General features: G+C 39.9%; 2 protein-coding genes across 2 annotated transcripts; one reads left to right on the forward strand and one right to left on the reverse strand.

The window, feature by feature from the left end:
* Positions 1 to 1,748: 1,748 nt before the first annotated feature.
* Positions 1,749 to 18,567, forward strand: col9a3 (collagen, type IX, alpha 3). Its single transcript, XM_061057333.1, has 32 exons — positions 1,749 to 2,023; positions 2,830 to 2,898; positions 4,111 to 4,146; positions 5,142 to 5,213; positions 5,381 to 5,434; positions 7,631 to 7,666; positions 8,182 to 8,205; positions 8,395 to 8,448; positions 9,723 to 9,776; positions 10,100 to 10,141; positions 10,249 to 10,305; positions 10,419 to 10,472; positions 10,612 to 10,665; positions 10,819 to 10,872; positions 10,979 to 11,032; positions 11,160 to 11,213; positions 11,312 to 11,365; positions 11,468 to 11,521; positions 11,616 to 11,669; positions 11,887 to 11,931; positions 12,022 to 12,075; positions 12,201 to 12,254; positions 12,968 to 13,021; positions 13,115 to 13,186; positions 14,437 to 14,472; positions 14,631 to 14,675; positions 15,165 to 15,197; positions 15,839 to 15,985; positions 16,093 to 16,147; positions 16,235 to 16,417; positions 17,041 to 17,118; positions 17,401 to 18,567. The coding sequence occupies exons 1-32, from the start codon at positions 1,958 to 1,960 to the stop codon at positions 17,583 to 17,585; spliced, it is 2,037 nt and encodes a 678-aa protein (XP_060913316.1). The 5' UTR covers positions 1,749 to 1,957; the 3' UTR covers positions 17,586 to 18,567.
* LOC132989622 (transcription factor-like 5 protein) lies at positions 18,283 to 22,956 on the reverse strand. Its single transcript, XM_061057335.1, has 6 exons — positions 21,797 to 22,956; positions 21,534 to 21,690; positions 21,270 to 21,429; positions 20,988 to 21,174; positions 19,752 to 19,893; positions 18,283 to 19,301 (listed from the first exon to the last, which is right to left on the reverse strand). The coding sequence occupies exons 1-6, from the start codon at positions 22,426 to 22,428 to the stop codon at positions 19,176 to 19,178; spliced, it is 1,404 nt and encodes a 467-aa protein (XP_060913318.1). The 5' UTR covers positions 22,429 to 22,956; the 3' UTR covers positions 18,283 to 19,175.
* Between the last annotated feature and the right edge of the window lie 203 nt (positions 22,957 to 23,159).

Raw genomic sequence — 23,159 nt, forward strand, 5'->3', positions numbered from 1 at the left:
TATAATGATTACTGATTCAAATAGCATATATATATATATATATTGACTGAAGGGGCATTCCCTAGTTTTACTGATGAAGAATTGCCCATCAAAGACTTAATTTAAGTCTTCTCAGTCTCTAAAAAGATCCTGGAAAATATACCTGATGTTGTCATAGTGATGTTGATGGGGTTACCTCTGCCTGTGTTTTCAGATTATCCGTTACAAGGAGGTGATTGTCCAGATTTTGTTTGACTGAGGTAGCCCAATTTGGGCACTGACGGCAGGGCTAGCATAACGTATGCACAAACACATGGATGAATTCAATTTATTGACCCTTTCAATCTCCACTACTCAAATCTACCGAAAATTAAAGTATCATACAGATGTTAAATCCTTGTGAATTTATATATAATTTAAATTTTGTGCTTTAACAAGTAACGTAACAGAGTAAGAACATAACTCAAAAAAAAGATGGATGTCCAAAGTCACAATTTATACTTGTTTAAATTGCATGCAAACTCCTGCACACGGACATTTATTTGAAATGTTTTGGTAAATCTTTTTAAAAATACTTCCTGCTTAATGCTCTGCTTGAAGGTTGCACACATCTCATAGTTGAATTCTGAAATAAAGCGTGTGCTTCTTTGTACCTTCCTGTACATGCGTTGAAGTGTAAAAGGTGAGATGTTTGTAAAAAAAAATAAACATGACTGCAGATTATCCATCACATCTACCTTACAATTATGAAATACCTCAGTAAAATCTAATCCAAACAATCTGTTCAAAGGAGAGGCAGACCATAGCTCAGTGGTTTAGAAACTGTCCGGTGTATCTAGTACCACTTTCAGAATTTGGTTAGTTACCAACATGTGGTGACACAGGAGCTACAGCACCCAGAGAAGGTAAGAGAGAAGATTTTACAAAATATTTTACAAACAAGATTTGTTTGAGAAGGACTGAATACTATGGAAGAAAAGCTCTCCAATTACATGTTACTGGATTATCTGACATACATGAAAAAAACACATTTAAAATACGTTATATATGTATTTATTAAATAGTCCTACATACACAAGACTTTTTGACTCACCGGCCAAGATGACTGTAAATAAAAAAAATCACTGGCCAAAGAAATGATCGCATTTTTTTGTCAGTTTTGTTTTAAGGCCTCATGTCATCGAGATACTGCAGTATTTTGTTTCTTGGGATCGGATCACACATTTAGGTCACAGATTGGATCAGCAACAACATGTGCCTGTAAGTGCATGCAAATGGTGTTGTAGCTATATTAAGCAAAACAGATTTCTAAGTTAAGATTATCACAGCGCTAATATTGTTAATTTATTTCGTTTTTTACTTACTGCCATTTTGGCCAGGCCTTGCTCGAAAAAGAGGTCATTTGATCTCAAGCAATTCTTGCCTGGTAAAATAAAGGTTAAATTAAAAAAAAAAAAAAAAAAGGCATTTCCCAGTATAGCATCAAGCTAACAAACAAAGATATACATCTTTTGTGAGAAATTGCCCCCCCCCCCCCCCTGGCGAACATTGCACCAGTCGCACCTAGGTTGGGGGTCCATAGTGATATCTTTTCATTAGGCCCAGGATTCCTGGAGACGCCCCTGCCAGGCAGGAAACCCCAAATATTTGTAACGTTTTCTTTTTCTTTCTTTTTTTTTTTTTTTTTTTTAGCTCAACCCACTTTCTAGGTGTCCAAAATGATCTCCCCTCTGCCTACTGCCTGCCTCTCTCCTCCTCACCCCCCTTTGCCCCTGTGTGTAGAGCTCCGCTTTGAGTTCAGCCCCTTCGCCTGGAGGCTCAGGTTTATTTGGGACCAAGGAGGAAATCATTCAGGAGCTGTGCGCCGTCAGGTGAAGGAAGGCTCCGTCGCGGACTCTGGGGGGTTTAAGAGAGGACCTGGAACCAGGGAATTGACCTTTTCCGTTTAAACTCGGGTTTGTGAGGGCGACAGGGAGCCATGGCGGTGTTCTCTGCTCTTTGGGTGCTCTTACTGTGTCAGCTTTTAACATCTTCCTCAGCCCAGGTAAGACTTCCTCGACTTCATCCATCCTTTCATTTTGCCGCCTGCATCAAAGCTCCGTGTGGGTTTTAGCTCGTAGCATCGATAGACCTAACTTATACTGAAATAAGTTAACATGTCCTACAAGTTCAGTTTATAATGGAGTCTATCCATTGTGTTTTATATTACAGCGTTTAAAGGGCTGGCCTGCACGCTCTTTATCATACCACCTGATGCTTTCTTAACTTGTTTTCTTCTACAATTACCATGGACTAAATGCAGATGTTATTTCTGTCCCTCTGGCTCTGTGGGCCTGTTATTTGTGCCCTTCGTCAGGCAGATTGTGTGCAGGTGTCTGTGCTTTTCGCACTCGTTGGTGATGTTGGGGTTATGTTTTCTCTGAACCTGAGGAATGCACAGATTGGAGATCAGTGCACAATGCCACCTCTGTTCATTCAGACTGCCCTGACTGAGCTGAAACTCAGGAGCTTAGTCCATGTCCTCCCTGAAATAAGTTGATTGTGTTTAGAAGAACTGTAAAAGTACTTTAGTTTAGTTTCCTTTTTTAAAATGAAATCTAGTTTAGGCTTCCGCTTTGTGTGCAAGGGGCCTATTTGCAGATTTTCCCGGGTTGAAATGTGTAACATATCTTCAGGCTTATATTACTTTTTTGGCCAAAATAAAAGCCAAACAACATGTTTTATGTTTCTATTTAATCTAATCATATAGCAACCTGTTGATGTATGCTTTCTTCATTGTGCTGTAATTAACAGTGGAGGCTTTATATTCCTAAGAAATACATTCCTGATTTGATCAATTTTATGTCACAGAGACCGGGCCCCAGAGGAGCCACCGGGCCACCAGGACCCCTAGGGCTGCCGGGAAAGGATGGCACTGATGTAAGCTGACCAGAGTCCAACAGGGTTTTAATATCTTTACAGATGTGCCTTCAGATGTTTACCCGATTTAGATGAAACCATGAAAAGACAAGCTATACGTGTTTGAGTTTGCTTTTTCTTTGTCTGAGTAACAAACTCATTTATTTTCCTTCTCTCTGAAGTGTAGCAAATTCACCCAAAAATAGAAGATTATTTTCACAACTAGCTCAGACATTTCCTCCTCTTTTCTGATTTACCTCTCAGTTTCCTTTGGCATAAAGTGCGTTCTTTGTGCATTAATGTGTCTGGAAGATGCCAAATGTTAGTTATGATCACATTGACTCCTCCCAACACCCCTCCCTCAGGTATGAAATCACAATATTGTGTGTCAGGTAGGCAGAGTTTAGGCTTGCCTCTGCTTAATGGATCTTTGTGTCTGAAGAACTGTCTGGGTAAATGAATTTTTTATACCACCCTAAAAAGATTAGATTATTTTTATAATCCCTATATCATTTGTATTATTATTTTGTGAATGGATGTATTTCTTCCGTAGATCATTCTGTATAAATTAGCCTGCCTGAGATGGATGTGATGTGACGTTGTTTGTACAAGAGAAAATTGGATTATGGGTAATCCAAGTAAAAAGAAAAACACTTGTTATAGGCTGACTTACTTTGTAAGCCCCATACAGTTTTAATTCCTTTTGATTTATACTTTTGATTTTTTTGTGAAGATTTTCTCTTACACCAAAAAAGCAACTGTCCAGGAAGTCACAGAGGTTTTTTTTGTGTGTGTGTGTGTGATTATTTTTGTGACTGGTAAAGTTTAGGCACACAGAGGGTCCATTCATACATTCCCCAGCACAGTGAGACCATCTAGAGTTTCTCCTCACACCTCCTCCCTGCACCTCCAGCCCCCCTCCTCAAACCAAACTGGAGCTGTGATCATGTGACCAGTGGACATTGGGTCACTTTAGTAGCGTTTGTTCTTCCAGCAGCCTCTGCAGAGGCTAAACATCGAATCCTCTGTTTACTAAGGCAGACCAAATACTCACTGCTCCAGTCACTTTAACAGTTCTGTTGTTATTGATCAGTTAGGATTTAATAAAAAAGAACTTGCATCTAATATGAAACACTGTCTTTCCTGGAAGCAATTGCACCTGTGTGGCAACAAATTCAAATTGAAATGTATTTTTCTCTGGTTTAAAACATGTTTTTTCTTTCTCATTATCAGGGCAAACCTGGACCTGCTGGACTCTCTGGAAAAGCTGTAAGTACTCCAACATAAGAAAATGATTAGTGGTGATCAAGGCTGAATGTTTCACTTGTAAAAAAATCAAGTTGTTTATGTGTTTGTATAATTATTGCTTTCTTTAAACACTTCCATTGAACTTCACAATATGTTAAATGAAAACAGCATCCTTTACATCCTGTACATCAGTTATATAAAACCCCAAAAGAATGAACCTGCTGTCCTCCGTACCCATCAGATTACATCATCACCAACTACTGTATCTGTATGTAATTTTCATGCAAGTATGTTTTAGCCCTTTTGTTAAACGAAGCCAAAAATAAAATGTAAATACAAAATTAGAGGGGAAAAAGGACCCTCCTCTGCTCTCCCCAAAAAAACAGACCACTCTCTAGCCAAGAGTTAAACTTAAATACTCTCTCCCTTTCCTGAGCCGTTCATACGAACAATATGATTTGATACAACACAGTAAAGTACGATAAGGTACAGTACAATACGGTATAATATTAAACAAACAGTTACGATACGATACGATACAATCCGATGTGATGCAAAATTATATGATTCGGTTCATTATGATACGATACATTTTATTTTCCACTTGGAGAAGTTAGTCATGGACTCCTGTGCTGCACAACAGTCTACATGTAAACAGAGAAGCACATACCAACGTCAACCACAAACAACCTTGAATGCACATCACCAATACTTTAAAACACAACATAGGTAAGAGAGAGATGAAAAAGAAAGAAAAAGAGGAAGAACACCATGATGCTGCTGCACAACCCATACAGCCTTAAGTTTTTTATTGTTCCAAATCTTGATCGAGGTGGGCACAAACAAGTTTTTAAAACTGTTACATTTGCACGAGGGGATTATTTTCATACAGTTTATAATCACTTATTTGTGCCAAAGGCTCTAACTATCTGTAAAGCATTAAACCTCCTGACGTTCAGTTAAAAGAGGTTGAAGTCAGCTGTTCAGATTACTGATTTATAAATGTGTCTTTGCAGGGTCCCAAAGGGAAAGCAGGAATACCAGGCGCATCAGGTAAACCAGGCCTGCCAGGACTTCCAGGGGTGGATGTAAGTGTCCAATCAACACAAACACAGAAAACTCTTATTCTTAATTCAACACAGCATGTGTGTCTTTGCAAATAATAGTCAGGAATAAATGCTCAAACAATAGCGCAGTATTAAGGAGCAAAGCACAAGGTAGTGGAGTGTCTCTGACTGATGTGCTTTCTCTTCAGGGTTTGACGGGTCCTGATGGTCCTGCTGGGAAGGATGGACCCCCAGGGGAGGCGGTAAGTGTGTCTCAGTCTTATGATCTTTCTCAGATACTGAGGATGTGCTTAGAGATGGGACCCAGCTTGATGGCATGACCTTATCTACTTCAGAATTCCCTGTCATGAATCAACCAGTTAAAGGCAGACACTTAGTGTAGCTCAAAGACACCTATGCTTGCAAGAACCCTGCGTGCTGATTGGTTGCTGTTGTATGGAGATCTGTAGGAGGGTCTATCGAGGACAAGACCCATGTTTCCTCTGTCGTCCTCAATTTGTCAAGGCAGCTCAGCCTCTTGGGGGGAAATATTTTTAATGAGGGATCAGAATCGGGATTTATTTCTGCTGCTTTCCTAATCCGGCCCGGAATGCACGCTGTTTTCCCACCAATCAGTGAGGCTGTAGGGGGATGATCTGTTGCTCTTATGAGACAGAAACAGGTTCTATTGTCAGAGCGATACAAGAGAGAGAGCATCAAACGACATGTGCACTGCTACATCTCGTGATTAAACAGGAAGACTGTTATTTCCCACATTAGATGTTAGATATGAAAGAATACAGATTAAGGGGCCTTTCGCTGTTAGGCTGCAAATTCACTGTCAAGATAGATAAACCCCCCCCTCCTGGCAATTCAACTAATTAGCCGATCTAATGAGGAAGCTTGCGTCAACCAGTGTCCCTAATTACACAGATTATATACACTGTCATGGCTGCTTCATGGGGCTGAAGAGTCGCGATCAAACAAGTGGAGATTGAGACGGAGTATTAGCTAACTATATTAGCTCACTTAACCACATATACAGGATCAAAACATTTCAAATCTGCTTATTTTATAATTACAATACATTTTTTCAGCCGCATCACATCATGTGTTTGTTTATGATTTTCAAGCCAGTGTACCCTGCTGTCTTGTTTGCGGACTGAGGAATGCAGCGTTTAAGTAACAGCACTGTGTTAGGCCTGTTTATTCCAGGAGTCTCAGACAGCACAAATACAGCTGGGACAAAGGTAAACAAAGACGTAGAGAAGGAGGAGAAGCAGCCCCACAGTGATCCACAACCTGATCATGTATTTTAGTATTTTGTAGGAGTTGTTTTTCTTTTACTGACACATATAGTGACAAAGAGATGTAAACATACTGAAGACATAAATGTGAAAATAAATAGAGGGAAAGTGATTTTATTAGCCTTCAGTTCCAGGTTTGTGTTTTTTTTAAAAGACAAAAAATGCTATCAGAGGCATTTATTGTATTACAAACACTGGTCACTAGGATCCCTGCTTGTTTCAATTTAAGTATTTACTGCCATGATCAAGACCTTTCCTCCTACAGTAACCTACAGTATCTACGCATCAGGTTACCTTTTTTTTTTTTTCATGTTTTGTATCTTTTTTGGGATTTGCGACCTGTCAATCAAGCTTAAAATGAAAAACAGCTGGCAAAAGCATTGTTTCCTCTCATACCAAAAATACATTCAACAGTCATTATCTGAGTTTCAGCCAATTTGAAGGAATTTCAAAGGAACACAACAGTCATTGTGCCTTGTTTTTTTTCTAGCTGAGTTTGTCAAGGCCCACACACATACATCAGTTACCTCCATTTAAATAATGCATAATAAGTCTAGCACAATCAGTTTCACCATTCAAATCACTTCTCAAAACACACTTTTATAAACAGGCTTTTATGTAAATCATCCGTCCTGATCTGATGTTATTTTTTAGCTGACACCTTTTCTTTTTTATCTCGATCTGATTTCAGCTGCATCTGTCATCTCGCCTATCATCCATCATTTTCTTTGACCAATGTTGTATTGCTGCCCTATGTAAAGCACTTTGTAAACCGTGTTTTTAAAAAGGTGCTAAACATATAAAAAAGTAGGAAGAAAGACGGTATAAACCAGCAAAACACAAGCTGATGAAAGAAGCTTACATGCACATAAAGAATTGTACACCGTAAACACTGGATGCATCTCATTTATGCACATGCATACTTTTTTTTGTTCAATAACAAGCCCAACCATCAGTCCATCCAACAAAGGAAGAAAATCTGAATTCTTTGGTGTCAGAACCAGAATCAGAATCAGAAATACTTTATTAATCCCAGGGGGAAATTCGGTTCACAAATGGCTCGATGTGCTAGAGGTTTAAATGTCGTTTTCTTTTGCTCTGGTTGGTTATGTCCGGGAGATTGATTGTGGCGTTTTGTTTTGCACTCTACAGGGTGATGCTGGACCTCCTGGGCCTGCTGGACCTCCTGTAAGTAACCCCGCATACTTTGAACAACTCATGATCATGCCACACTCATTCCTCTCGTCCTCTGATGTGTTACCACTTCACTCTGACCACTGTAATAGTTACCACCATCGTGAAAGACTTACATATATACCAGTTTACCTCAACACGATCACTTGACATAAAGTCTGTTTCTTCTCTTCATGCACAGAGAATCGAGTGCTATCAAATGTTTTGTGAAGAGACAATGATATGACTCAGCTCTATTCAGACTGTGCCAGCCTTTGGTTCAAACAAAGATAATGAGGACCCCTTAGAGCTACATGGTCGCGCATTGTCTAATAATCATCAGATTATAGATTGCTCTGATCTGACTGGGCGGCAGAAGTTCATCTCCACCTCGCAGCGACAACCTGAGACAAACTTTCAAAGTGGATTTAATGCAGTGATGCATCACAGGCTGGATATTGATGCTCTGAGTAAATCTAATAATCCCCTCGGTATTTGTGACTTAATTTGTCTTCCTGTGTCTTCCGTAGGGCAGAGGGAGACCAGGAGCCGCAGTGAGTACAAAGCACTGTCTATTTATAGAACGCTAATGTGCACCACGATGGAGATTGTGATGTTTTTGTTTTTATTATTCAAATATTACTCATGTACTATTGACTGCATTCTTATAGAGCATACTTTTCAATGTGACATGTATGTCTTCACCCTGACTGTGCACATTGATTGCGGTTTTTGTTTTTCAGGGACTACATGGAACCAACGGGTTGCCAGGCGGAGTCGGACCTCAGGGCCCAGCGGTGTGTATCCGTCCAATCTCCACAATTAGACTCCATGCCATCCTTAACATCCTTAATGAGCTGTTATAGCATTTGATTCAGAATGAGATTGTTATCTGTGCTATTTCAGGCTATGCTCGTTTTCACCCCAGTTGGCCTCAGATAACAGTCATCAATACAGTTTGTGTAATGGCAGCGTCATTCCTAAAGGAGCTCCTCCTGCTCAAACAGTGAAGCTGATACTGTTTGAGATCCATCAGGACTTTGTTGTGAGCAACCAGTTCAAGATTGCCCTAAACTGTGATATAATGGAGCTGAAGCAGGAGTGTAGGACTAGCTGAGAGGAAAAGCACTTCAGTTTGTGGACTGGTCTAGTTTTGCTTCTGAGCCTCACTTTGGATCTAGCAGACATTACACTCACATTTTGTAAAAAGTTGCCAAACAGTTTATATTTTTGACTCTTTATGGTGTGGGTCAGGCTTCATTTTTAGGTCAGGTTTAACATTTAACATACACTTCAGGTCAAGACCATAGTTTACATAGATGCACTAAGGAGTCACATTTTTTGCATTTATTTTGTATCCAAAGTATTTCAGGACAACACATCAAAATGTTAAACTTCCACTTTTTTATCGCCGCAAATGTGGAAGTTTAAGATTTTGGTGTGCTGTCCTCCTGAAATAATTTGGATACATTTTGTGGTTGAGGATTCAGCACCCATGTGAGTTACTGAGGGTGAGGTAATTTGAGTGGTTAGCTTAAAATGAACAGTCTATGGTGGTTAAAGATTCATGCATGCTTGAAGACATGATAATGATATTTTTTGGTGTCTGATGTGGAGTTTTTTTTCCCATTAAAAAGTTCAGGTAGCTTATTATGAAGTCTTAGAGGCCCATCTACAAGGCCGAGAGAAATACCCAAGCTCTATAAAATCTGCTCATAGTGTTCCATTAAAAATATCTCACAGGATTTCTGCTCCCTCTCTGAAAGTCACATTTATTAGTGAATGCCTGCTGGATATTTCAGGTTTCCAAGTTGCCTGTGGGACCCTGATTAGCTTTACAACAAGATTCTACATCACTACATCCATCCTCATCATAAAGTCAGACTGAATTATTAATATTATTATTAATTCAACGGAATCTTTTGAATTTAAGAAATTGAACTCTGTAATAGTTTGGGGCAACAGATGACGTCACATAGCTGAAGTGTTTCATATCGGCTCTCGTCTCTTATTATAAAATGAGTGTGATGATGTTTGTAATCTTTGCGATTTCTGTCATTCTGTTTCTCAGGGTGCTGAGGGTCTTCCAGGACTTCTTGGACCTCCTGGCCCTGATGGACCACCAGTGAGTGACTTTATAATGATATCTGCATGAAAAATATTGTCATGAATATATTTATTTATTTGTTTATTTGTTGGGGCAGCGTGAGAGAGTGAATGAGATGCGGCAGAGTGCTAAATGTTACAGTTAGACCCAGGTTGCCCGCTTCAAAGACTTTAGCCTCTGTACATGGGGCACGAGATACGACTCCTAGGCTATCTGGTGCCCCCTTTATTTTATTTTTTCGTTCCAAGTGGATTTCTGATAGATTATTTCTGAATGTAAGCATTATAAAACATAAAAATGACTATTATTGAATTGTGTGTTGTCATTTCCCCTTGTGTCAGGGTCTTCCTGGTACTCTTCAAGACCTCAGTGGTGACCTCCTGGTAAGTTGTCGTGCTCTTCTCAGAGCTGCGTTCAAATCATGATGCCTCCTCTGTAAAAAAGTGAGAGTAGAGTAGAGTACTCAGATTTTGATGTGTGTCTTCTGCAGTGTCCTGCAATCTGCCCCCCTGGACCCTCCGGCCCCCCTGGGATGCCAGGATTCAAGGTAAACAATTGTCATCAACTATATGCTGCTCATTGTGTCTCTGGAAATAAATACAACTCAGGTCACCATGAAGAGTACTATCTGTATTGAAATGTGTGTTTTTGCTTGTGTAGGGTCACACAGGGCATAAAGGAGACAAAGGAGAGCCTGGAAAGGATGGAGAGAAGGTCAGTTTACCACCATGTTTATTTCACTGGGGAAAAAATGTTGACATTGAGTTTATTTCCAAATTAACTAACCTTCATGTGCAAGAAATTTGGTTAATTTCTGTGATTTAATGTCCTAATTGCCCTGTTCTGTCTCTAGGGGGATTCTGGTCCACCTGGGCCACCAGGTATTCCTGGGACTGTAGGCCTGCAGGTGAGTTTAACCCTGAATTTTTGATCAATCTGGTGACTTTTCCCTGTTAACCTACACATACATTTGTCCAAAAGGCACTTTTTAAGGAATAGTGAACCTGATTTTGGTGTTTGATGTTTTGAAGCCACTGAGTATGTTTATGTTGTGTTTTAGGGCCCACGTGGTCTCAGAGGTTTACAAGGCCCCATGGGAGCTGTAGGAGACAGAGTAAGCAACAATAAGAGCACAATTACTTCTTCCTATTTCAGCTTTCAACCGCTCCAAAAGCAGACATTTCTATCCATGTGCTTACTGCAGTTTCCTCTCTCTCTAGGGTCTACCTGGTTTCAGAGGCAAACCTGGCATCGCTGGCGTCATTGGAAAGACAGTGAGTCTTTCTTTGTTCGTATCATACTTGAAATAATTAGAAGCAGTGTTTGGTAGTACTTCACTGCCAGAATAGACGGCTGGTCCCATCAATGAATAGCTGTGTGTGTTGCATCTGATGTCTCCAGGGTGACGCTGGAGAAAAAGGACCACAGGGCTTCAGAGGACCCAAAGGAGAAATTGTGAGTAAAAGACTTTGATTTGTGACTTTGAGCTTCATAAGTACTTATTAGATGGAAAAAAAAAAATAATAATAACACCCCAATGTGTCTTTAAACAGGGTAAAATCGGTCCTAAAGGAGGCCCTGGGGGAGCAGGTCCCAAAGGAGAGCCTGTAAGTAAATATCTGAAAAATTATATATATATATATATATATATATATATCTAAAACATCATGTATCAGATCCACAAGAACTATGTTTGATGTTTTCTCCAGGGTATCCCTGGCAGAGATGGTAAAGATGGAACACCAGGATTAGATGGTGAGAAGGTAAGTGGTTTCTCTCTTCAGACTCTGGACTTACATTAGATGCTTGTCTACGGACTGAGTAAAGCTGGTGTTACATTGTTGTGTATGTCCACAGGGTGATGCTGGACGCCACGGGATTGTTGGAGAGAAAGGACCCAATGGCCTTCCTGTAAGTTTTTTGACAATAATATATCAATAGGGTAATAAAGGAAATTTAAATCCCTTTTACTATGATTTGAATCTCTAACTAGTAGTGTAATTGTATACCAACTCTCAGCACTGTTCTGACTGGTGAACATGGAGTGTTAAATGAAATGCTCATGAAATGTGTTCTGGTTTCATGGGGTGTATACATGAGTCATTGTTTTTTTTTGTTTTTTTTCCAGGGTCTCCAAGGAAAGGGTGGTGCAAAGGGCTCCAAAGGAGGAGTAGTGAGTATCACAGAAAAAATAAGAAACAGAATTTAAACTTAAAGCTCAGATAAGAACCGTCGAAAATAACTTATCCTTCTTTTATAACAGGGGGATCCCGGAAAGCCTGGGGAGACAGGACCCTCTGGAGAGCCAGGTATTCCTGTATGTATCTGATAGGCTCTTTAAAGGGGAGGGGGGGATTACTGGGTCACTTAACCCCACATGGAAGTTTTAACATTCTGGCGCCCTGACTCTAAACTTTTCTGTCTTTTCGTCTCCTTTCTCAGGGTGATATTGGAATCCCAGGAGAGAGGGGGATAGCTGGACCCAGAGGCGTGGCTGTGAGTTAAAACCGAAATAAATTCATCTTTTGTCCAATTGTCACACTCCTTGTGCAGCTATATACGACTTGATGGCATCCACTATAACACATTGAAGACATTAATAATCGCTGCCCCATCAAGAAGCTTGTAAAACTTTCAGCTGAACAGTTCCAAATTCACCACATTCAGACTCCTATCCAACAAATATATTGAAGTAATAGCTAGTGTGGATATTTGAAAAAAAAATGGAATTCATGTAAACCACCCATCTCAAAAGACAAAAATGCATCGAAGCATGCTGCATTAATTGGCTCACATTGACATGAATTAATAAAAAGCTGCTTCTTGAAGTGAATGATATTTTCTGCACGAGTACAGAGAGTGTTGTGGCTGATACGGTGGCTTGTTAAGGTTGAGTCTGTAAGTAATGAAGGGCCGGTGATAAGAGCAGGTATTCGTAAAGCAGGACTTCATAAACAAAAGAGCTTTTGTTTTTTACATGAGACCCTGCGGCGAGGGAAAAGAAAAAGTCAAAACAAGAACAGGAACTCACTCACTTCTCTTGTACAACTGCACTGCATAATGAATCATACCTTATACAACCAAAATACAAGTTGTTTTTAGAGCTTCTCTGAAATGTTGAAAAAAAAAAAAAAACCTCTTCAAGAAGGAAACATCCATATTCAGCTGTCTTCCCTCTAAGATCACCTGACTATGTCTGTGTCCAACAGGGAGGAATCGGACCAGCAGGTAACCCCGGGCCTCAGGGAGGGAAAGGCTTCCAGGTCAGTTGCGTGACATTAACATTCATTATCTTTTTCTTTTTTTTTTTTCTATTATTATTTCACTCACTCGATTCGTGCGTTTATACACTGCAGGGGGTGAAAGGAGCCTTGGGGGATCCAGGTCTTCCAGGTCCAACAGGAATCCGTGGAGACTTCGGTGAAAGGGTGAGTGTGACGTGTGCGACTATAATAAATGTGTCCCTGGGATACATGACGTCATGCATCATGTGTTATCTAATGTGCAGTACAGATTGACATTTTGTAATAAAACATAGAACTTCTCTTGATTATGATCAATGTCCCTGCTGTTTACATCATTATTATATTGCTCTATAAAATCTCAGCAAATATGGAAACCTTTTGTCATCGCTTAAATTGTCTTAAGTAATCTGAAATAAACATGTTTCAGCTACATTTGGACTAAGAGACCAAAGTTAGAAACACATTGTGCCAGACTGCTACAGGCTACTGCTACTGTCTTTATTTGACTTTCTCTTCCTTTGACTTTAAAGACTTTATATCTGGTTTCATGCAGCAGATGTTGTGACTCTTTCTCAGTTTCTATCATTTAAACTGAAGTCACTCAAGTGAATCAATGTTAGAGTCTATAGTTAATAATAATTATAATAGCTTGAATATTTATATATCACCTTTCAAGGGACCCAAGGACACTTTACATCAGAACATAAACAAAGACAACACAACGCATAACCACTCCATAAGTTACTTACTTTTTTCAATTACGTACAAATGACCATATTCAGCTCTCATACTGTAAAATATGAACATATGAAAAGCTTGGGGCGCAGATGGCCTACAGGTTAGGTTGGACAGAGGCTTTAGTCCTCCAAGCGGACAGCCTGGGTTTAAGTCCGACCTGTTGCTCCTTTCCCACATTCCGTTTCCCACTCTCTCTCACCTTGTTTCCTCCTCTATCCACTGTCCTATCCAATAAATGTTCAATAAAGGCAAAAGCCCCCCAGAAATAAATCTTTTTTTTTAAATATGAAAAGCATCTTAACAGATAAAAAAAAAATCAAAAAGTACCGGTAAGCGCCTTCGGGAAAACACTTCAACACGTTCTCTGCTCACAGACAGACAGTCCAACAGAGAGATGACAAAGTCCAGCTAAACATATGTCAACGTGACCGTATTTCAATAAACCAGGACCTCTCTCCTCAGCTTCGAGGTAAAAAACTCTGAAGGCAGGAGAGAGATCCCAAACACAAACATGCCTCCTGTTCAGAACCTGAGGACAGAACAAAGCCGCTCTTTATGCCGCTCCTGGTTCCCCTCAACCAGCCCACATCACTTCCCTTCATCCCCCCATCGTCTGCCACAGCGGGCCCTCCACTCTATGTCTCTACATGGCTCTCATTCATTCATTCTCTCTCTCTCCTTTTTCATCCATGTAGGGCCCTGTTGGAGCTTCTGGAGCTAAGGGAGACATGGTAAATATTTCTGGTCAAACCTGAATATGACCCCCCATCGAGGGCCTTCTTTTCTTTTTAAGAAACTAAAATGCTTGTGTCTTGTTCTATTTACAATAAAACCTCTCTGGACTTTGTGGATTAAATCAGATAAGCCAGATCTTGTGTTGTGTCTCTAGGGTGTTGCAGGAAGTGATGGTTTACCAGGAGAGAACGGAGAACCTGTAAGTATTTTTATTGATTCACTTAGCTCAGAAGAACAGAATGACTCTAGAGACTCATTTCTTTATCAGCAGTTATTGGTGTAGTTTAAAAGTACTGATGCAGAACTGTGCAACTGCTAAATAATCAAGATAGAGAATGCAAAGTACACTTGCTTTAAAGTCTTATCATTGGTTGCTCTCTAAGATTTCAGGGTATTTCACTGGTACAAAGCCACTCTATGGTCTTACAACAACCTTTGTGTGCTGAGCATCAGATCATGTTTTATGGCCTTTTTTTTAAATGTTTGCCTTGCATCTTTTTTATCTTATTTTCATTGTCTTTTATTTTTCATTAGTATTATTGTATCGCTTTTGTCTTTTATTTAAATTGCACCAACCTGTAAGAAAGATTTCTTACTAATTCATCTCAGTGACTGATTTAATGTGTCCTGTCTATTTAATAGTTTGAACTAACTGTTATCTTTTTAATATGTGTGTCCCTATTTTTAGGGTCCCTTTGGCCCAGTTGGACAAAAAGGACAGGTGAGCTACATCAGTGTCATGCTTTACATTTTGTGTCTTCCTTAACATAAACTCATTGTCTTCGCACAGTAGATATCTGCCTGTTAGCATTAAATAGAGTTCGATCAGATGTTGTGTGTGGGTGTCATTTCGCAGCACAAGTTTGGCCCAAACTCTCTCGCTCAAACTCACTCGACACTGAAACCTGGTGCAGAGCTTTGAGCCGTCGCCCACTTGTCAGACTCATTGCACATGATTCTGCTTCACATTCCAGGTTTAATAGGATTAATTAGAGATTGGTACTGCTGCTGTAGCTTTATTGGCCTGTTCGCTGCTATCGCCACAAGGGAGAGAGACGAGTCACATTAAGCTGTTGCACAATTTATGCCATTAGCGACACAGTAGTGATGAGCCTCGCTCTCCTGGTCTCATTTACTGTTTGCTGTGCTTGTTGGAGTAATTATCAAGCACCAAGATGCCATATGAATCCGCCCCTGCGTTGTCTCAGCAGACACAGATTGCTGTTTGGTTGGTACTTAGTCAACCGTTATATCAGAGGCTCGTGGATTTGATTTAACTGCAGTTGGGAAGAAATTGAATGAAAGTTTTTTTTTTGGAAATGTGAAAGCTTCTTTTTTTTTTTTTGTGTGTGTGGATTATAGCCAGGGAAGCGGGGTGAACTGGGACCTAAGGGCGTGACCGGTCCACAAGGGGAGCTCGGGGGAAGAGGGCTTCCAGGAAAACAAGGACCAATGGGCTTCCAGGGGGAGCAGGGTCAGCCTGGTATTTCTGGAAAGACAGGTGTACCTGTGAGTGCTTTTTAAATCATCCCAATTTAAAAGAGTGAAGCATATTAAATATCCATGTTGATGAGTTGATAATTATGCTTTTACTGTCTTATTCACTTGATTTTTAGGGTAAACTAGCAAGTGAGCAGCAAATCAGAGAGCTGTGTGGCTCAATGATCGATGGTGAGGAATCTTGTTTTGTTTGACAGTCACTGAAAGATTGGCTGAAGGTAGAATGATGCATAACCTGCTTTGTTTTCCATCTTGCAGATCAGATTGCACAACTGGCTGCTAACCTTCGAAGACCTCTGGCTCCTGGATTGGTGGGCCGCCCCGGCCCTGCTGGATCTCCAGGAAAGACAGGAGTTGCTGGCTCTATAGGACATCCTGGTTCCCGTGGACCTCCAGGATATAGAGGTCTACCTGGAGAACTTGGAGACCCAGGTCCAAGAGGTATGATTCATGAAGTTTTGCGTTTCTCCTTTAGATATTATTAAACGTTTGGCTTTCTGCAGACTTGTTACCAACACATAGACAGTCAGTCAAATAAGAAACCCGTCCTTGTTTCAATACCTGTATTTCCCTACCTTTCAGCATTTTAGAAAATGGCCTTATGTATCTCCAGGGCAACCGTTTTCCAACATTATATAAAGCTATATGGTATTACTTACTACTACAAAAGGCTCAAAGTTTGAGGTGCAATGATATGAAAAATGGGGGGTTCATAAATGTATGCATTCAGAAAGAACACTATATTTTGAAAGGGATGCTGCAATGCATTAAATGGTCAAACAAAGAAACTACAATTTGGAAAACAGAGACTTTTTTTCTGCAAGAAATTTAACAAGGCTGTGATCCCAGTCTTTCAATATTAAATGAATCTCTAAAAAAAGAAACAATTCTTCCAGTGTTATGGTGTCAGACAATTTTAGTGGACTCCAAAGAATATTTTCTGTTTGGAACAGATTAAGGAAATGAGGAAGCATACTCACATTAGGATGAAAGGAACAGCCCATGAGTTGATGCACTTTTTGTTCCTTTTCATCATTGATTCAAATCTTCTGTTTTCACGACAGGTGATGTCGGAGAGCAAGGTGATAAGGGATCCCTTGGTAAAGCCATTGATGGGCCTGCTGGTGACCAAGGATACCAGGGTAAGTCCACCTTAGACTACACTATGAGCACAGCTTGAGCTGATGATCCAGGTCTTTGACTACACATTTTCAACCTGTGAAAATATCCTGTGAGCAAAGTCTATTGTGGTCTCATTTATACAACTGGCATTCACTATCACAGCAGATGTGCAGTCACTCCTATAAACAAGTAGAATCATTTCAAAATCATTACGCTTTATCTAATCTTAAAAACACAAGTTTGTTTCACTCAGGTTACAGCAGCACTCTGTGGTCGGCTCATTCCCTCTATGTCGTTCACAGGTCTTCCAGGTGTTCCTGGAATAGTCAAAGACGGGCGTGATGGATCTCCAGGAGATCCAGGTGAGCCCGGAGAGTCAGGCAGGGTAGGCAGAACTGGGCACCAGGGACCTCCTGGAATCTGTGACACAACAGCCTGCCAAGGAGCAGCAGCCGCTGGAAAGTCCTCCAACCCCAAAAACCATTAAAACGTGATGTCCTGCCACCTGTCACCATCCACCCAGGAGAGGAAGGCTGATACGCGAGGGAAGGAAGGAGTGAAAGAAGCAAGTGATCATGAAAATGTCCTCTTTATTTAAATACATGCATCACAGGATGGGAAGAGTAACATCAACAGGTGTGATATTTTGAGTGGAATAGAGGAACATCTGAGGATTGGCACGAAAAAACCAGAGCAACTGAGAGACAAAAACAAGATGACATCAAGAAAAAAAAAAGTGGACAGAGGCGAGAGATCTAACGCATTGCTCCAAATCCTACAGCATCACAAACAAGACTTGACTTACAAACAACTGAAGATGAATGATGAGTCCTTTGTGTATAAAAACTTTGTACATGTTGTTTCCATGCCCCAGTTTACCTTTGGTTAGCCTCCTTCTGGCAGACGACACTTTTAAAACATCAGCGGCTGTCTCTGAAGTGAATGTTCATGTCTCATGGCCCCATTAATGTAAATGTCAAGTGTTACCTCAAAATACAAACTTTCAGTGTAAAATATGAGATGGAGAAAGAGGTAAAAAAAAAAAAAAAAAAAGCCTCTGTCGAGGAGCTGTGTGTGAACAGTCAAAGGAATAAAAAACACAAACACCCAGGTGTTGAGAAATTGTGTAGATTAATACAAAAAAATACTTTATGATAGTCTTTTTTTACAGCTTGTTTTTTATAATTACATGTGAAGTTCATTCTCTAGATTTGAGAATCAGAAACCAAATAAAACGTGTGGATGCATACATCAGTCATTGTAAGATCAATCTAAGGAGCAAAGGAATCTGTTTGTTTTTTACCCTGCAATGACCACATCCACTTTGTACTACCGGTGCTGTAACTATTAAATATACATGACCTTAAATACTATTTATTATTTGTGGGTGACTGTTGTATGTACAGTAAGATGCTACAGCGACATGTTGTAAGAACGAACAAATAAAGCCACTTTTCAGTAAAACATTACTCTTCTCTACATATCAAATGAACAGTCTGTATTTCAGAGTAAGATGGTAACACAGTGAGGTTAAATGATCCCGTTAATTCACTAAATAGCAACACTTATTTCCATGCAAAAGCCTTCAACATGTAACCTGAACAACATGTATGAACAGAGTGTAACTGAAGTGTTAGAAAACCATTTGAATCAATAATAATAAAAAAAAAAATAGGGCATGAATAATTCAAATTTACAAAATGTATTACATATTTGGAAGTATTATCTTATCTCAGATGTTTTTTTCAAAGAGAAACAGTGCCACCTAGGTATGACTTTTTGAATTGCTCTTTTTAAAAAGTAGGCCCTAGGTATAGTTCAGTGGCAGGAAAAAGTTCAGCAGTTGAAACACAAACTTGACACTATCTGTTTTTTTTAGATCCAGGTGGAGAAAACCAACAAAGTTCCAAATCTATAGAACTGTCATGTAGATGCAAAGGGGGGGGGATGCTTTTTGTCAGTGAAAATATAACATCACATTGAACTCTCCTACAGCCACACCTTGGATGAAACCCCAAATGTTAAATTAAAACCTATACAAACATCTGTTGTGTTAATTAGAATGAACAGTGAGGCGTTACTGCTCTACAACAAGAGGAATGGTGAGGGTCTCATCCATCTCTTGGTGCATCAGGTCCTGGCCTGGAGAAGGGCGGGATTTTAGAAAGAGTTCCTTTTCGTTGGTGAAGGCCACTTTGAACTCCTGTTAAAGGGTAGGGTAGCAGATTATTGGTGTTGACACGTAAATCTATGAAAAGTCTATACAACCTAAACTGTCTCTCTTTTCAATTCAAGTAATGGTTTATCATTCAGAGAACCATTTAGTCGTATTATGTAAATCAGTGTCTAAAGAGGGCATAGCTGCAACACAGGGCAATCCATCACAGTAAATACAAAAAGTTAGTTTGATTTTGAACAGTTCAAATGAGAGAAATATGATGCTGAATATGACGATGACCTCGCTGAATAAGAAAAGTCATATGGACTCAGCTGCAGAGCCAATTATTCATGCAGCAAAGGATAGTGTGATTAAGCTCTTATCTTCCAGCCCAAGTTTCTGGTCTCTAATATTTCATTTATTCCAGGATGATCAGGCAAAACGGTCGACATAAATCAACATTCAAACTCAGGAAGTCAAAGAACACAACCTTACCTCTTTGAAGGTGTCCCCGTAGGTATCACTGATGTATCTGAGGAAGGTGGTGGTCCACTGCAAGGTGGTGACTTTGTCGGTATCCGAGTTACAGAACGGAACCAGCAGGTTCAGCTCATCGCAGCACAGACGGATCCTCTTCCTGTGAGGCAGCAGAAACCGCACAGATGTAGAAATCAAATGTCCTGTCAGCCTTTAGTTACTCTAACCCTGTTCTTAGATCCCAAAGCTTCATTTGTTTAGTTCTTAGTGCAGAGGTTTGATTTCTCTCTATGGCTCTCTTGATGAATTACTTTAACATGTCACTAATCATTGCAGCTTCATATCGACATCTACCTCACCCTTTCTTTTATAATGAATCAACATCTAACATTTACATACCAGGCAACTGAACAATAACAGCTGATACATTTGGCTCAAGGAGTGAAAAGTACTTTCTGTCAAAAACCCTTCATGAGACAGTCACAGTACAGAGAGGAAGAGGAGATGGGGAGAAAGAGGCATATGATAAGAAAAAAGTCAGTTTTGTTAGTTTGGTTTCTTTCTCAGAGCACAGTTAGGAAGTTTAAAGGGGGCAGTTAACAATTGAGAGACTGTTGCAGTGTGTCATTTAAATCATTTTCTCAATTGACCTGTTAAAGGTGGGTCAATAAAATATCAGAATATAGTGGAAAATGCTCATTCCACCTAGAATGCTTTTTCTTTCACTGTAAAGAAGTCTGTTTTAACTGACAGCAGCTCCATACTCCAAACATTTATCATCAAACAAACAAAAAGAAGAACACAGACAATCTGCACAATTAAGAAGCCAGACGTATGGAGTGTGACTTCATTTTGTTCTTTCTATTAATAAATTATTAATAAATGATATGTTACAGGTTTATTTCATGTCTACAGAAATTCCCATTGTGGAGAATTTTTTCTTTTTCGTTTAAAAATTAACTTGAAGCATTTGCGTTAAATTTGCCAGAGATTTGAATCTCAGTTATTGTGAAAATGAAATGTGATTATTTGAACAGTCTTTCAGTCGTCAATCTCAGGAGAAACTATGTCATAGTCAACAGTAAAGGCACACACACTTCATATGTTAAACTAACTTTCACCCCAAAGTTATAGAAGTTTGACTGGGACTATGGACTAGAAGGAGACCTTGAACTGTGACTGAACACAAAACATTTGAATCAGTGCGTCTTTTCTGAAAACTGTGTGTGTCAGCTGTTCGTAACGCGTGCTCACCTGCGTTCCCTCTCCTTACTGTTATGTCTCTCCCTACGGCGGCTCGGTGAAATATAAGATCGAGATTTTCTCCTAGAGCCGCTTCCTGACTCTACAGCAGAGTCTGGTGCAGCCTTGGCACCCTTCGTGGGCTGAGTGTTGCGGGTGATACCAAGCTTCCTGGAGGCAGCAGAAGTTGCCACATCATCTGAAAAATAAAATCACGGGAGTGTTCATTTGACTGGAGGTTACGCATTTGCCGTGTAGCTCAGCAGAAAACGTATTAAAAAACAAGATGATTACCTTTTGTGTTCACCAACCGCTGATTCTCCGACATGTCGCTTCTACTTGTGTAGTGAGCTTTTTTGAACACCCTGTCCAGACGAAGATTTAATGATAAACTCGTCGGGCTGTTTGAACCCTGCTGCTTAGGGTCATTCGTGTGAGGAAGATGGCCAATCACCTGTAATTAGAAAAGTAGATTCAACAATGAGTACTTCCTTTGGCTGATATCAAGATTTAGGAAATTAAAAAAAAAAAAAAAATGTTTTTTTGCTTTCGTCATACTTGTTCACACATGTTGGTGACTGGGTTGAATACACCGCCTACAAATGGGCAGGAAACCTCAAAAGGATTTGCTCTGTCTGTTTTCATCCACTTCTGCATTTGAGAATGCGTAACAGCTTCTTGATTCTCTGAGGACTGCTGAAGTATCGTCAAAATACTGAAACAGAACAGACATTTTGCTAATTCTAATCAAAGAGACTACTTCAGCATTTTTTATTACGGGTTAAGCCTTGTTGCTTATAACTGCAGACTGAATATCTTACTGCCTTGGGGTATCAGCAGACATTGTGTTGAACCTCGTCTCCAAGCAGACTCTGGCAGCTGTTCGCTTCTGTGAAGATATGCTGCTGTTGGTACGTGGTTCAGTCGTATTGTCCTCCCCTCTCATTCTGGCCAGCACAAACCCCGGGACTTCACCAAAAGATGCCGGTGTCTTCTCTCCGGGCATCAACAGGCTGTGCTCATCGGTGGAGGTCGACAGGTCCATAGCTTGGGTGGTTGTGTAGGGAGAAATCACGGGGGATCCAGTTGTGTCTTTGTCTACGTCTGCATCCGATCCACCTCGAGGCGCGGCTTGTGTTTCCATTTGTGACTGAATAAGATGCTGAAGGTGAGAGTAATCCACCTCTGACATCTCCACTACACCGAGCTCAGGGCCCAACATCTGTCCCTGGTCGTGTGTCAAACATACACTTTGGCTCACCCCCTCAGAGTCACAGGTGTGCTCTCTGTACGAGGGTGACACATGGAGGGTTTTATAAGATGAGAAAAAGGACGACATCCTCAGTCTGGAGATGGGATGGACACACACATTACTTGTCTTAAAAACAGTTTCAACAGCATTAAGTGCGCTCTGAAAACTAACTGTTAACATCATCTTTCTATAATGTTCCATTTGTACGTAGTATATTTTGTATTTATAAGCTTATAAAACGCACAACAAAATAAGATTCGGCTATTAAACAATATATTTAAAACAAGTTACGTCCGTTATTATAAAAGCTTATTTCGTCAGTTTACGCTAGCAAAAAGAAATAAAAAAGTTAAGCTAACATTAACGTAAAATAATTCGAGAGTATGTTAGTAGTTCACGACACAATCTAGGTAAAGCCTCGGCTCCTGAAAGAGGAAATAAACACTTAACATTTTAAAGTATTCAATTGTTTTGTTTTCCAGTTAACAAGTAAGCATTTTTTTATATATAATATGCAGCTTTTCAAATGTTCTTCTACTTACTTTGAATCCGCCTCCTTGATCCCCGATGACCTCACTAATAGACGACTGAACCTCGGCTCATTTACAAGTAGACAAAAAGTAACTTCATTTGAATCAGTGTTTATAAATCCATGTTCATAATTGTTCAGATATTGTGTATTATTTTCGGTGTGTAAACACGTACCAATATATTTTTTAAATACCGATTTACTGGAAGTCTTAGTTTGCATTATACCTACACATTTTAGGGCCTTGTACCCTTTTCTATTTGAATTGCAATATTATAGAGCAGGGGTGGGCAACTGGCGGCCCGGGGGCCACATGCGGCCCTCAGGTCATTTTTTACATATCAATTAATTGGAAACATTTAGAAAACATGACAAAAGAAATATGTACATAATAATATTTGAC

Source organism: Labrus mixtus, chromosome 15 (assembly GCF_963584025.1).
Source record: "Labrus mixtus chromosome 15, fLabMix1.1, whole genome shotgun sequence".
In the NCBI taxonomy this organism is placed as follows: Eukaryota; Metazoa; Chordata; class Actinopteri; order Labriformes; family Labridae; genus Labrus; species Labrus mixtus.